This window comes from Nyctereutes procyonoides, unplaced genomic scaffold (assembly GCF_905146905.1).
Source record: "Nyctereutes procyonoides isolate TBG_1078 unplaced genomic scaffold, NYPRO_anot_genome, whole genome shotgun sequence".
Taxonomy (NCBI): Eukaryota; Metazoa; Chordata; class Mammalia; order Carnivora; family Canidae; genus Nyctereutes; species Nyctereutes procyonoides.
The window spans coordinates 30,863,554-30,878,323 of record NW_026575043.1 but is presented as its reverse complement, the minus strand read 5'-3'; the positions used below and the strand labels follow the sequence as shown (position 1 = coordinate 30,878,323).

Sequence of the window (14,770 nt, the reverse complement as noted above, 5' to 3'; positions counted from 1 at the left end):
CTTCTGGGAACAAGTTCAAGCTGCATTTCTCACCCATTCTTTTTCTCACCGTTATCCACATTGGTGATCCTTTGTTTTTCCCTTTTGATAAATTGGTTGGCCTGGAGCATCACAAGTGGTCAAGAAATAGTCAATATACGTGTAATTAATACATGAATATTCAATATTTGATATTTAGGAAGGGAATGAGTGTAAAATAAATGCTATTAAGCAATTTGCAAGGAAATCATAAGGGCCCTTTTTAAGCATTCCAGTGACCAACCATTCCTAGAAATTGTTGCCCTAGCAAGTCCTCGACATCTTACTTTTTGTACTGTCTTTTTTTTTTTTTTTTCTGAGTTTCACAAGCTTTTAATGCCTTTCAGTATGTAAAGGACCATCTGAATCTACCGTGGTGGATATAGTATGTGCTGCTTCCCAAACTTAATTGGCAGATGTTTTCCAGGAGTATCTCAACATAACTAGAAAATTAAGGTGGCGTTCACCTGAGAATACACTGAAGATAATTTGAAGAGTTGGAACATCATTTCCAAAAGCCAGCATCCTGTCACAGTCATGCATTAATTACTCCTGTTATAAGAAGTGTTTTTAGAATCACAATGCCTGGGCCTCTGGGTGGCCCAGTGGTTGAGCATCTGTCTTTCACTCAGCGCGTGATCCTAGGGTCCTGGGATCGAGTCCCACATCGAGCTCCCCACAGGGGAGCCTGCTTCTTCCTCTGCCTGTGTCTCTGCCTCTCTCTCTATGTCTCTCATGAATAAATAAATAAATAAAATCTTTTAAAAAATCACAATGCCTTTTAAAGAGAATTATTTCTTATAGCATGAAGGAAATGACCAAAAAACTGTATTTTTATTACAGATATGTTTGGAATTAACAACATCACGGGTGTCATCTATGTGAATGCCCCCCTGGACTATGAGACCAGGACCAGCTATGTACTTCGCGTCCAGGCTGATTCCCTAGAAGTGGTCCTCGCCAATCTTCGAGTTCCTTCGAAAAGTAAGTTATGTCACTTAAGCATTTTGTGAGAGGTTTGTGGAACTTTCTGCTCATGTTCTAATGCAGTACGTATGTCTAGAAGTGATCAGTAGAGAACATAGAGAGATCATGAGTCCTTGGAGCTGACTGTGTGTCTATTTTAGCAGCTGATAGAGTGCCGTGCAGGGAGCGATTTCATACTCCTGAAATATCAAGGCAATAGCACAGCGTCTTCGAACTTGGTTTATAATATTGTTAGAGCAAACTCTATTCTTAATCCCACCGGAAGGCTCTGGTGAGTTCTCTGGAATGGATATTGTGTGGCCTCTTGTACCTAGGGATTTTCTTAGCACAGAGAACAATGCCTCTTAAAAGAGCGACTAGCATTTACTGTAATTTATATGTGGCATTATTTAATTTGCATCCATTTCTAGGAGGTGAAAATTATTATTCCCATTTTACAAAGACAAGATAAGAAAAGGTTAAGTGATTTTTTTTTAAATGACACTGTGAGTAAATGAAAACCCAGAGATTTAAGCTGGCATCTTTTGATTCCAAAATCTTTCTCCAACATCTGTGTTGTATAGTTTACTGACACACGAGAACAAGAAAAGCCAATTTGTGAAGGGAGCCAGCAGAGATCCTGGGAGATATTACTGATAATGAGATAACTGCAGTTCTTTTCCATCCATTGAGGCAATACTCCTCTGCACTTCAGGCAGTTCATCTTTTTATAATCACACCAACTCTTTTAGAATCTAGAAGACCCGAGAAGACCAAATTTAATTTAACTATTAGTGGAACGGAGCCCCAGAGAGAGCGTGAGGTGGGAAACAGGCTGGGACCCAGTTTCCTTCAGCCCCCGGGCCCTTCCTGGACATCCTATGCCAGCACCCTATCCATTGGCATTTTAGAAGGGGAGGAGGGGAAATGAAGAGCTTGTGAGAACCCAGGTGAGGGTGCAGGTGTGTAGCTAGAGCAAAAGATCCCAGGTGGGGGTGGAAAGGAAAGCAAGGTGGATGGAATATGCAAAAGATGTACCCTAGAATTTTCTCTACCAGTGCAGTAATTGATGATCCTAAAAGTAATCACTCCTTTATATTTATTTCACTTACTGATTTATATCACCTACTGACCTGGCATAGAAGGCTACACAGTTGCTTAGAAAGGCACACCAGGTCATTTAGGAAAAAAAAAAAAATCAGATTATACACTGTATGTCTTTGGAATTAAGGGAATTCAGTCGTCTTCAATGATTATTCATCACTTGCACAATTAAATCGTTTCAAAACTTAGCAGGCCCGTTTCTTGAGTTCTTAAAATCTTTAAGCGACGGGCAATTATATTTTAACAAACTATAGAGGGAGCTTGTCAATTGAATTGACTAAACCAGGAGTCAAAAAAAAAAAAAAAAACAGGAGTCAAAAGGTGAGAGTAGTTCTAAATTGTGTAATGCAAACTACCGTATTGCAACTGAGGGAAACGTGGGAGCTATTTCAAAACTGTATTTGTCATCTTTCTTTAAAGGAAAAAAAGGAGAACAGTTCGATTTAGAAAGAAAAATCTGCTCAATATTTAGGTCATAGAACTTAGCATTTTTCAGGAAGTAGCTCCAATTTCTAGGAATAAAGACATGGTGCTGACTCCTGGGTGAATATGAGGTAACTAGTTCTCATTATTTAAATGGAAATCTAATCTAAGGCTAATGCAAGGTTAGCTGGTAAACCCATGTATACTTGCGTGTGCCTAAGTGTGCATGGGGAGCTGAGGCCAGCTAGCAGATTTGTGAAGTGGTCTCTCAGACATGCATGAGGTCTAGAAGCTAAAGTTAGTTTGTTTAATCCCTGATGCTTTTACTATTGTTATTCACCTTTCATGACTAACCTCCGCTTCTTGAGTCTGAAATACAAACTCATGTATTTAAAACATAGTTTCATTTATAAATGACTGTTAATGACCTTTACTCAATCCCTCGTTCATTAGCTATGCAAAAATACAACCATTATGTAAATTAGGTTAATTAATTAGTTGTCTAAAGGTTTATCCCTGCTTTAGAATTAACTACACCATGGTCTTCGACTCCGCCATATGTCACATGAACAGAGGCAATAAACAAAAGAGGAGACTCATTGAAGAAGTATTTTATTATAATCTCTTTGCCAACAATTTGTTAATGAAATCATTTTCAAAGTGAGTTTTTAAATCATGCTGTAACTGGATTTAACATTTAAAAGCAATTTTATAATTAAAACGGAACAATTTCAGAACTCATTTTTGAAACCAGCGATCTTTAGAACATTCTACTCTTTTAGTATGGACGTTTCAAATGTACGTGAAATTCCAGAGAATAATATAATGAACCTCCAAGTGTCAACTACCCAACTTCACTATTATCAAGTCCTGGGAAGGGCTCTCAACCGCTCCTTCCCTTATTATTTTGAAGCACATCAGAAACACGATATTTCATCTGCAAATATCTCAATATGTATTTATTAAAGATAAGGGCTCAAGACTTCATCACAATATCATTATTACTCCCCACAAGTTAATAAAAATCCTTCAATATCATTGAGTGTCCAGTCAATATTACATTAAAAATTTATTCCCATCAGAATCCTGATAAAGTCTATATATTGCAATTGGTTGAAAAGTATTTCAAGTGTTCTTTTAAAATATAGGCTTCTCTCTCAACACACCTTTTAATTTCCTTTAATGTTTGTTTGTTTGAGAAGCGAGATTTCTGAAGCCTGGGTTTCAATGAGCATGCCTCCAAGAGGTCACGTCATATATTTCTCTATCGCCTTTATTTTCTGTAAAATAGTAATTAGAGCCCGAGGCTTGGTTAGATTTAGTGTGTGTGTATGTGTGTTTTTTAAACAAATAAATTGTAGGTGATATTTAGTGCTTTCTCAGCAAGGCACACCAGTCCCTATGACTCTCCCTTCCTGCTGGCCGCAACCCCTGGTAGTCATGTCCTAGCTATTGATTCCATCCTTCCATTTCTTCTGTATCTTTACCCAAATATTTTCATAAAGAGAAACATTTCCACATCAAATATGTGACTACCCTGAGGTTCTCCTCCTATAGGAAAGACAGGAAAAAAGAAAAGTTTGATTCTTCCCATTTATTTTCTGGTTTTCAAAGTAAAGCATTGATTCACTATCAGCCTCCAAATGTGACCACTGAGATCACAACTCATTTTGGTTTTATGGGCCATTTGGTCTCTGTGGAACTACTCAGTCCCGTGGTAGCTGAGAAGGGAGAGACAATATGTAAACAAAATGGCAGGTTGTTCAACAACGAAGCAATGGGTATGGCTGTGCTCCAACAAAATTCTACTCACCGCAACAATCTGTGGGCCAGAGTTTGACTTTATTCTCTAATTTTTACTCTACACAGTGCGTTTGGCACCTCCCCTACTGTTTGTATATCTCCTACTGTGAGCAATACTACTGTTTCATCTATTTCCTTTTCCCACACATCCCATTTGAAGAAATACCATTCTCTTCCTGTTAATATCAATAAGATAATGTCATCTAGTTGTCTACAGTTTGTCCTCTAGTAGACTCCACACAGTAGCCTTAGAAGAACAGCATTTCCTACATTTTTGTGCATTAATGACAGTTTATCTGTGTACCTGAACTTTGAACATAAATTTGGCAAGATATAAAAGCTTTGGGATTTCTGGGTGGCTCAGTCGGTTAAGTGTCCAACTCTTGGTTTCAGCTCAGGCCATGATCCCTGGGTCATAGGATGGAGCCCAGAGTCTGGGTCTATGCCCAGTAGGGACCCTGCTTCTCCCTCTCCTTCTTCCCCTTCCCCTGACTTGTGCTCTCAATCTCTCTCTCTCTCTCTCCCCCTCACTCTCAAATACGTAAATAAAATCTTCAAAAAAAAAAAAAAAAGCCTTGACTCATATTTTCTCTTTACTTATCTTAAATATCTTGCTCTGGTTTTTTTCTTCTTCCATAAAGTATCACTGTCTAGAAGGAAAATGACAAACTCGTTTTCTTTTCCAATGGGTGTGGGTTTTATTTCTGAATTTCCACAGAATTTATTCTTTTTTTCTTTATCAGTAGTTGTATTGTAATGTGTCTCCATTTTGGCTATTGTGAGTCATTTTCTGCCCATTTACAGAATATATGTGTTCAACTCCTTATTTCAGAAAAATTTTCCTGAATTCTAAATTTTGTATTTTTTTGTTTTGTTAAGTTGCTTTTCATCATTGGACACTCCTACTTACACAAGTAATGAATCATTTCCCATCTATTGTATCCCTTTCTATCTCATTATCTATATCATTCTTTATTACATTTAGATTTTTAGATGTTTAATTTATGAGTTTTTCTAAATTCTGATATATGTTTTTCTTTCACAGCTTCTCTTTATAAACTAGTTTGTTTCGACATACTAAGATACGGTTTGCATATTTCTTTTTCAAATACCTTTATTTTTTAAGAGCTGTTGCTTTGATCACCGTTTTGTTTTTGTTTTTGTTTACCTTGTGGGCTTTGACCACCTTTTCTATTTTTCATGCTTCAGTGAAATTAGTTTTTCCAAAGTCTTAAAAAAAGGAATGTGGGCTAAGACAGCATTTCTAGCTCTAGACTATGTTTTCAGTTATTTTTACAAAGTAATGAAATATTATCCTAGTTTTAGAAATCTGCTTGCTTTTTTCTGGACTCCCACTTTCATTGGAGAACCTCTCTCTCTCTCTCTCTCTCTCTCTCTCCTCTTGTGCCTTTCCTACTCAGGTTATATTCTGCTAGAGTTGCTCCTCTCTCTTTAGTGTGAGTTTTGTCTATTACTTTCAGATTATCTGAGTCATTTTTCCACTTAATGTGAGTTGGCAACTTTGAGACTTGCTGGCTCTCAGGGCAACAGTAATGTTTAGCCTTTCCTCAACATCCCTAAAAACAGTCACTGTTTTCATACTTGCTAATAATACAGAGATCTTGTTTCCATCCGTTGTTTTCTCCAGGTGCTCATACTCTGTGATTTGGAGGTTAGCTTGTTGCCACATTTACTTAGAGATATTATCTGTGGATTTTTGGGTTGATGGCTAGGATATTATCCCTATTACATAAATGTGATAGTGAGGAGATCTAGAAGCAAGAGACTCCCACAGAAATAACTGTACATGTTAACGATTTAGTTCTATAGCCACTGATTAAAGAGAGACTCCTGGGTCAGAGACTAAGGGCCTCCTTACTCACAAGGAAAGTATTAGCAGGTGTATCAGCGTGGGCGCTCAGCATGCAACAGGGTCCCTGAGCTCCACACCTCACAGCAGGTGTAGGGCCAGGGAGATGTGCCCTGAATGGATTGCACCACAGTGGGGGGAGGGGACACGGAGCTCAGAGACTCCGCCACATTTATAGCAAGCATTGGCCGTCTTCCTAGAAAGTGAGATCAGGGAAAATGCTGGACTGCATGATGCATTTCTGCAAAACATTTTCTCACTTTTCAGAACTGCTGCTGCATAAATAGTTCTGTGTCCCTGGTAAGAAAAAAAAAGGTCCACACAGTGCAATTTTTTTAAAGATTTTATTTATTTATTTACTCATAGAGACAGAGAGAGAGAGAGAGGCAGAGACACAGGCAGAGGGAGGAGCAGGCATCATACAGAGAGCCTGACATGGGACTCGATCCAGGGTCTCCAGGATCACGCCTGGGCTGCAGGCGGCGCTAAACCGCTGCGCCACCGGGGCTGCCCCACACAGTGCAATTTTGACATACTCAGCAAGACACTTGGGGGTGCAAGACTCATGGTATACTGCCCCCAATACTTGGCCATTCAAATCCTTGACTATCTGTAGGACAATTCAGGAAGATTCAAATATTACATTTCACCTTAATCATCTTCAATTCTCTAAATACACATTTTAACCCAAGGATATTAGAAATAATTGTTGAATCAGTGGAATTGTTTCACAGTTGATGAAATTTAGAGAACAAGAGCTCTGTAACCCTCTCAGGTTTTCATACTGTGTTAGCTCTTACCAAGTTTAGGATTAAGTTTTCATTCATGTGCTTTAGGTTTCTCATATAGGGCTTCTGAATATATTTTGCCTTTCTTAACTGCTTTTATCTTTATTTATTTATTTTATTTTATTTTATTTTATTTTTTAATTTTTATTTATTTATGATAGTCACACACAGAGAGAGAGAGGCAGAGACACAGGAGGAGGGAGAAGCAGGCTCCATGCACCGGGAGCCCGACGTAGGATTCGATCCCGGGTCTCCAGGATCGCGCCCTGGGCCAAAGGCAGGCGCTAAACCACTGCGCCACCCAAGGATCCCTGTTTTTATCTTTAAACTCCATTAATCATATTGGGCAATTATACTAAACATATGACCAAAAGAATGAACGAATGATGAATAAAATAATCCAAATTAATGGCAAGCATTTTTAAAGAGTAAATTTTCCAGAGGATGGAAAAATAAACGTGAAGAGAATGGGTCTCCTACCTAGTTCATGAGCTTACTGCTAAAATAAAAGTAGGTGGAAAAAATGTATCCCAACAAGATAAAAATGTGATGGAATGATAGATTCCTCTCTCTCTCTCTCTCTCTCTTTTTTTCCCCTTCCTTCCTATTCAATAAGCTCTAGACTTAGCATATCACTGACTAGTCCAGGACTTGCAGAGATTTGTTTTCCTTTGAGTGCTAGGCCATTCCACGGTCTTGACATTGATTCTTAACATTTATAATATGCCAGGTATCGTAATAGGATTTTAGGATATAAAGATAATGAGATGAAGCTGCTACTTTCGGGATCCCTTTGTTCAATGCCAGACAGACACGTTCGCAGCTGGTGACAATGAAGCGCTCCTCTGTCACGGGGTGTAGTTGCTGCTGGTGACACAGTGACGTGTTCACAAAAGAGCAAGCAGCTGACATCTGAATGATTGGAGAAGTCTTCTCAAACGCATAGACCTGTAAGCCATACCCAGAAGCATGAGCAGAAGAGCTTTGAAAGGACAGTTCCAAATACTACAAGTGAACATGTTATTTTTTAATAATAAATTTATTTTTTATTGGTGTTCAGTTTGCCAACATACAGAATAACACCCAGTTCTCATCCCATCAAGTCCCCCCCTCAGTGCCGGCCACCCAGTCACCCCCACCCCCTGCCCTCCTCCCCTTCCACCACTCCTAGTTCGTTTCCCAGAGTTAGGAGTCTTCCATGTTCTGTCTCCCTTTCTGATAGTTAGAAAGGATGAGAAAACCAGAGTTAAATTGGAAATTGAGAAAAAGCACCAAGATATGATAGACCTAAAATAACAGAGAGATGTGTGAGAAATAAGCAGAGGTTGTTAAAGGTATTTAAGGTAAAACCTACAGGTCGGCAGTTCACCACTCAATGAACTCTGACTCCCAAGGAGAATAAAAAATAAAAATAAAATAAATAAAAAAAGATCAAGTGAATGGAGGTTTCGAAATGATCTTATCTGAGGTATTCATTTGGGAGGAAAAGGTTGCAAAATGGTGTTTGCGTTCTGTTCCACCAACATCCACCCCCAGAAAAGAGCGTAAACTGTTCTATCTCAGGTGTCATGTTAGGACCAAGTAGACTGGGGTGGCTGTGTCTCGGGGGTGGGGGAGCACAGAGCATTCATGTCCAGGAGCTGCTGGAGGGATCTGGGGTGCTGACAAGCGGTTCCTGGGGCTGGAGCACTGGGAAACCACGGCCATGTCAGACCCAGCCTGCATCAGAGGGCCAGTGAATGCCACCCAAGGTCTAGGTTTGGGACACAGGTGAATGCCAGACTTTGTGGATGTGCAGTAGGAGCACCTGCATGAGGGAGAAAAGCAAAAATTAAAGCTGGAGAGAGGCTGGACTTTCTACTAAGGGGATGAGATAAAAGCAGGTGAAACAGCCACCCCAACTGCAGTTGTGGCCCAGAGCATAGTCCTGTCCAAAGGGTGTCGGGCCACTTCCCAACAGTGATCTGTCCATCAGAACTTCCCTGCCTCCCTTACCTACCTTTCCTCCTCAGCCTCAGGGGCCAGAGGATGGCAGCCTGTGTGTGGAAAACAGCTGCTGGATCCAGAGAGGAGCTTGATTGATCAAGAAAAAAGGAGCTTCTTTATAACCTCCTCCCCCCAGGCAGCAGACTTCTTAGGAATACACCTGAGATGGGAAGGAAGAGCAGTTTTTACTTTTAAATTAAATTGGAAGTACTAAAAAATTAAAAAAAATAAAAATAAAATAAATTGGAAATACTGATTAATATATTGAACATTTTTAACTTAACCATGATTATAGTACTTTCTGTTAATCAATTTTTTTTAATATCATGGTAACTTGAGCATTTATTCAGCAGCAGGAAAAAAAAGCCTCAAATCAACAGGATAAAAGGAAGAGTAGAAAAGATAATGTAAAAAAATTAAAAATTAAAAAAAAAAGAAAAGATAATGTAGACTTTTATCCTTGTGTTCCTAGGGCCACATTAAGCGCACCATGTGAGCATAGCTGGAGAGCAGAATGTAGTTAAAACACTTTTGATGAATCTAAGCTACTTGAGGGTAGGTATTTCTGTCTGTTTTGGGGATTGATGTCTCCCAGTAACTAAAAGGCATAGCACAACCATGTACTCAGTGGAGATTTATCCAGGAAATGAGCACGTCTGCAAACGAAGGCCAGTTGGTGAAGGGACCTCACTAGGAGGTGAACAGCACCCATCATGCAGCGTATGTGCCACCCAGAGGCCCTACATCGTAACAAACCTGCTCCCTTTCCATTGCCAGGATTCAGGGAGGCGTTAGATGAGACGGGACCAGCACAAGGCTTCGATCCTGGGAGTGGGCATGGAGCTCCCCTAGGGGCCCATGTTGTAGGGCTTCTGGAAAGTTCTGGAGGGTGATTTCTCAGTCTACACGACAAACTCTCTGATCCTCCAGGTTCCCAGGTTTTATTCCCTTCTCCAACCCTCTTCTGTCGGGTATCCGTATTTTCCTGCTTGGCACTCACATTGATCAAATAAGTGTGTCTTGATTTTGTGAGTGAAAGACAAGTGTGAAGGCATTAATGTCTTTCATGTTACTTCCAAATCAAGAGTCCTGTTTTGTGCCTGTCATTGTTCTCTGTTCTCCCCAGACCACTTCAGTGTCTCCTAGGTTTTCAGCATGGAAAAGCATGGTTCCCAGAGAGACTGCAAGGGCCCTGAGTCCAGGAGAACTTGCACAGAAACATATATCAATATTTCTGCCACAAAGTCATCACCATTTTTTTTATCTTGATATAGAGCAAAAGCAATAATACGTACCTTTATAGCTAGCTCATAGCTGTATGGTTTGCTTTATGGAATTCCACATTTAAAATGTGCAATGCAATTTTTCTTTTATGGTAAAATTATAATTATCTTTAAATGCAGGAAAAAAAACAGCTTTTTATAAATAGATTATGGTGATTTGATTTAATAACTAGCCTTTCAATCAAGAATAAATGACAGGTCAATTAAGATAAACCTTAAACCAGTGATAAAACAACTCAAACGCTATTGATTTCATTTTATAGTTTGCTGTAGGGTACAAGCTTGTAATACAATTCATTTCCTTGGCTTTTCGGGTTCCAAACAGAAGGTCTGTGACAAGTAACTCTAATGACTCTTTATCCGTGATTGAGTGACTTAAAGGCGTTCCTCATATAAGGTGGGTGACAACATTGCAGCATCTCACACATTCGTTTTTTTCAGTCCTAAAATCCCAGATATGGTCAAGGTCTTATATTTGTTCTATGAAAATATAACCATGCTTTAGAAACTACATCCATACTTTATTATTTTAAAACTTGGAGACTATTTTCTGAAAGTTAATACCATCATATCCCCTATTGTCTTTTTGTCTCTAACCTTCTAGGCATCTTATATAAATACATAGTTGAAACAATTACATTTTTAATGAAACAAAAATTTATCTGTCCGAGAAAACAATTGAATTGTGCAAAATAGCTTTGCTTGGAAATGTGATTTAAAAGTGTTTATGGAATTTTATTAATCCATTTCAGAAACCAAGTGTGTCAAGGCAGTGTTCTTCCATTGACCCCAAAAGTGATGTGTTGAACCAATGACAAAGATCGGTGATCAATACTTCTAAACGAGAGCACAGATTATGATACATATTTCTTCACATGTATTAGGAAGAAAAAAATCAGATTCCATGAAGAAAACATTTTTTTAAATATTTTATGTATTTCTTTGAGAAAGAGAGAGAGCAGGAGCATAGGAAGAGGAAGAGGGAGACTCTCTGCTGAACAGGAAGCCCAATGTGGGGCTCGATCCCAGGACCCTGAGATCATGACCTGAGTTGAAGGCAGACACTTTACTGACTGAGCCACCTGGGCACCCCCATAAAGAAAACATATTGTATCATTTCCATGGTCAATTAAAACTAAAATATTTAAGAGTCTAGGAATGCATAAAATTGTTCTCTTTATCTTATACATAAGATTAAGCCCCAGGGCCTAAAGACAGGCGATATAATTTCCTTATTATTGAAAACTTGTTTAATTAATAGTTAATAATCTAATTTTTTCTTTGCCTTCTCAGGCAGAATTTAAACTGAGATTCAGATGGAACCCATTCGCTGATTCACAAATATGTTTGCAACCTTATATTCTGTTTCTGAGAGCAACATACGTTTGGTTAATAATTGAGTCCCAAAACTATGCAATAGAAACTATATACCTTTTTTCTTTTTTCAGATAAACTCCCATTGCAACAGAGGTCAACTAAGCTCTGTTAAATGCATGTGAAACTACACATAAAAGTGAAATCTCTTAAGTCATATACATTAGAGAAACATCGTTTCTGGAAATAGAAAACAGAAGCAACTATCTGCATAACATAAGCATAAAATTTATCTCAGCCACTAAAAGTATGGGAGAAATTATCAGAATTTTTCTGCTAAGTATGCTGATTCTTCATATTGTTGACGAATTTGGCCATTGGCCTTCCACACCCTGTTGTTACGTGATTGACGTCAGCTATTCTCTATAGAGTAAGGAAGCACGGGTCTTTTTGATATTTAGCTGAAGATTTAGGTTGCTGTTATTTTATTTTATTTTATTTTATTTTTGTCTCTTGTAACAATTGGAAAGTGTACATTCTTTTAGTGACATATTCTACTTTAACCAGCTTTAACAAGCTGACAAATGTACTGACGGATTATTTTTTAGAAGAAACAAAAACAACAACAACAACAAAAAACTAGACAAAAATAGATTTCAGCATTATGTTTAAAAAATAAAAAGCATATGGGGAAAAGTGCCACACAGAAGGAATGTGAGTAGGATAACCCTTCCGTAACTGTCATTGGCTCACCTGGAAGGGTCTCTCCATCCTGCTCAGCATTTGCTAGGTCACTGCATTTCCCAGTCTCCATATCGGTGGAGGCATCTTCCCTTAATCTCAAGGAATTGGTCCAGCTTGCTGTTCTTGTTTACACTATTCCCTCCATTGTTCTCCAGAGCAATCCTTAATTCTTTTTTTGAGGCTCATTGTAAAACTCATCTTGTTTTTCACACAGTTCCTTAATCACCTGGTGTCCCTGTCACCTGGGGAATAACTATGGCAAGTCTGTGAGTTCTCAAATGTAAGGAGGTGATATCCAATTCTGTAGTGCTTCAGCTTCTGCCACAGAAACGCAAAGAATAGGAAGTTTGAGATGGATCCTGAAAGAGTAGTATGAATGACAGTCTGAAGGAAATCTATTTCATGGGAAAATAGTGCATACTTTTTTGTCAGGGAGACAGAGAATTTTCCTGGTGAATTATATTTGATGCCATGCTGTAATGCTGTCTATCAAAGAAACACTATTGTGTTTTCTGTTGCTCAACTTTACCTTTTGGACACCTATTATTTATATTCAAAATCACATTGTACTTAGTTCTTAGATCTTGTCATGATTGACTTTGGCCAACGTTGATGGAATTATTAATAGAAGCATAATATTACTATTCTCAACAATTATGACTTATATCACAAAGACACTTTATGAGTTAAGCATATGAAGTGATAATAAAATGCTAGAGATGTGGCCAAATGACAGAACCTAGGGCATTCCAAAATGAAAATGGTAAATAGATGTACAGCATGGAATACAGAACACTGTGTTGTTTTGATCCTGAAATCAGGTATCACTTATCTTCGATTACATGACATGGACTGGTAAGGCTTTGTGCTTCCTGTTGTAATTATTATTGCTTTTTGACTGATGCTGGTGTTCATAATTAGAGCATGTAGCCAAGATAATTTATATAAAAGACATGAGAACCTGGACTAGAATGCTTATTATGTAGGAAAGATGTATACCTTATTTTTCAGAATAGTATCTTAAATTGTATTAATAGACACACACACACACATATATATATATATATATATATATATATATATATATATATAAAGAAAGGAAGCCAAGCAATTATATATGTGAGGGGGGTATATTTATATACCTGTATATTATATAAACTTTCAAAGTAATATATACATATTATGATATAGACATATATATAATTTCAAACAGACTGATAATTTTTAAGTCATTGTTTTACTTGCAATAACTATACTCATTATATTTTTTTAAACAAGCTAATATGATTATGTTTCCTGACACATGGCCCCTGAAACATTATCTTATTGCTACAGGGGTCGTGATAAAACTATAAATTAAAAAAATATGTTGCGTACTTGAAAGACATATTTGTTTTTTCTACATGCTGTAAGGGATAAATATCTACAAGGTGAGATCGTGGTCTTCAAAGGGTTTGTATTTTAGTGAGGAAACTATGATGCATAAGTATAAAAATAAGTAGTGACACACACACAAAAAAAAGTATGTGGCTAATTGTTATAAGAGAAGCATAGATATGCATGGTTTGAGCTTAAAGAGAATCAATCACTGTGATTAAGTCATTTACCGAGCTGGGAAATGAAGATTTAGTTAAAGCAATAACTGGTTTTGTCTCCTAATCCTTTCTGTTAGGGCAGGTAGAAGAGGGAAGAACAGAGGATTGAAGAGGAAAACTGGAAGGTAAAGCTTGGGGGAAGGAATTTACAAACTGAGTCCAGAGGACAGTGAGCAGCATAGTGGTTAACAGAGAATTAATGAAACCAGAAATAGGAAGAAATGAAAGAAACATCATAAAGCTATTTAAAAAAAAATGGTCTTTGAATGAACTGATGACAATCACTTGAGATACTTGTCTGAAGATATATTTTTTGTGCTTTTCCGCCCTTCAAACCTAATGGATTCAGGTATCTGGAAATAATCAAAATATGAATATGAACATTCAGGATATTCCTTGCATGTGTGTGCATCCATGTGTGCTTGTCTATGTGTGTGCATTTTCACAACTATTTAAAATACTGATGAAGAGAATAAATGTTTGTAGTCTTTGCTTGTTTGTTTGGGAGGGGGGCAGAGAAATAATGTGACAGAGGCTAACTCAGCATGTAGGATAGCTTGGAGAGAGAGAGAATGGATGTTAAAAGAATAGTCTAGGCCTGAACCAGTATCACGCTCAGGGTTCTCCAAAGAAATAGAACTGATTAAGATACATGTATAAATATAGAGAAAGGATTCGTTATAAAGGATGAGCTCACATAGTTATGGAGACTATGCAGCCCAATGATCAACTGTCCAGAGGTTGGAGGCCCAGGGGAGTTGGTGATGGAGTCTCAGTCCAAAACCAAAGGCCTGAGAACCAACAGAGCTACTGGTAATGGTGTAAGCTCCAGTCTTGAGTCTGAAGCTCAAGAACCAGTGTCTGAAGAAGGTGGAT

At 38.1% G+C, this 14,770-nt stretch overlaps 1 protein-coding gene across 16 annotated transcripts in view; it reads left to right on the top strand.

Annotated features, from left to right (window-relative positions):
• Positions 1-14,770, top strand: part of PCDH15 (protocadherin related 15) — a 739,593-nt gene that overhangs the window by 613,463 nt on the left and 111,360 nt on the right. For all 16 annotated transcript variants that reach the window (XM_055322636.1, XM_055322635.1, XM_055322634.1 and 13 more), the window contains one exon: positions 862-1,002. In XM_055322636.1, the coding sequence (XP_055178611.1) occupies positions 862-1,002 (141 nt within the window). The remainder of the gene's footprint in view (positions 1-861; positions 1,003-14,770) is intronic.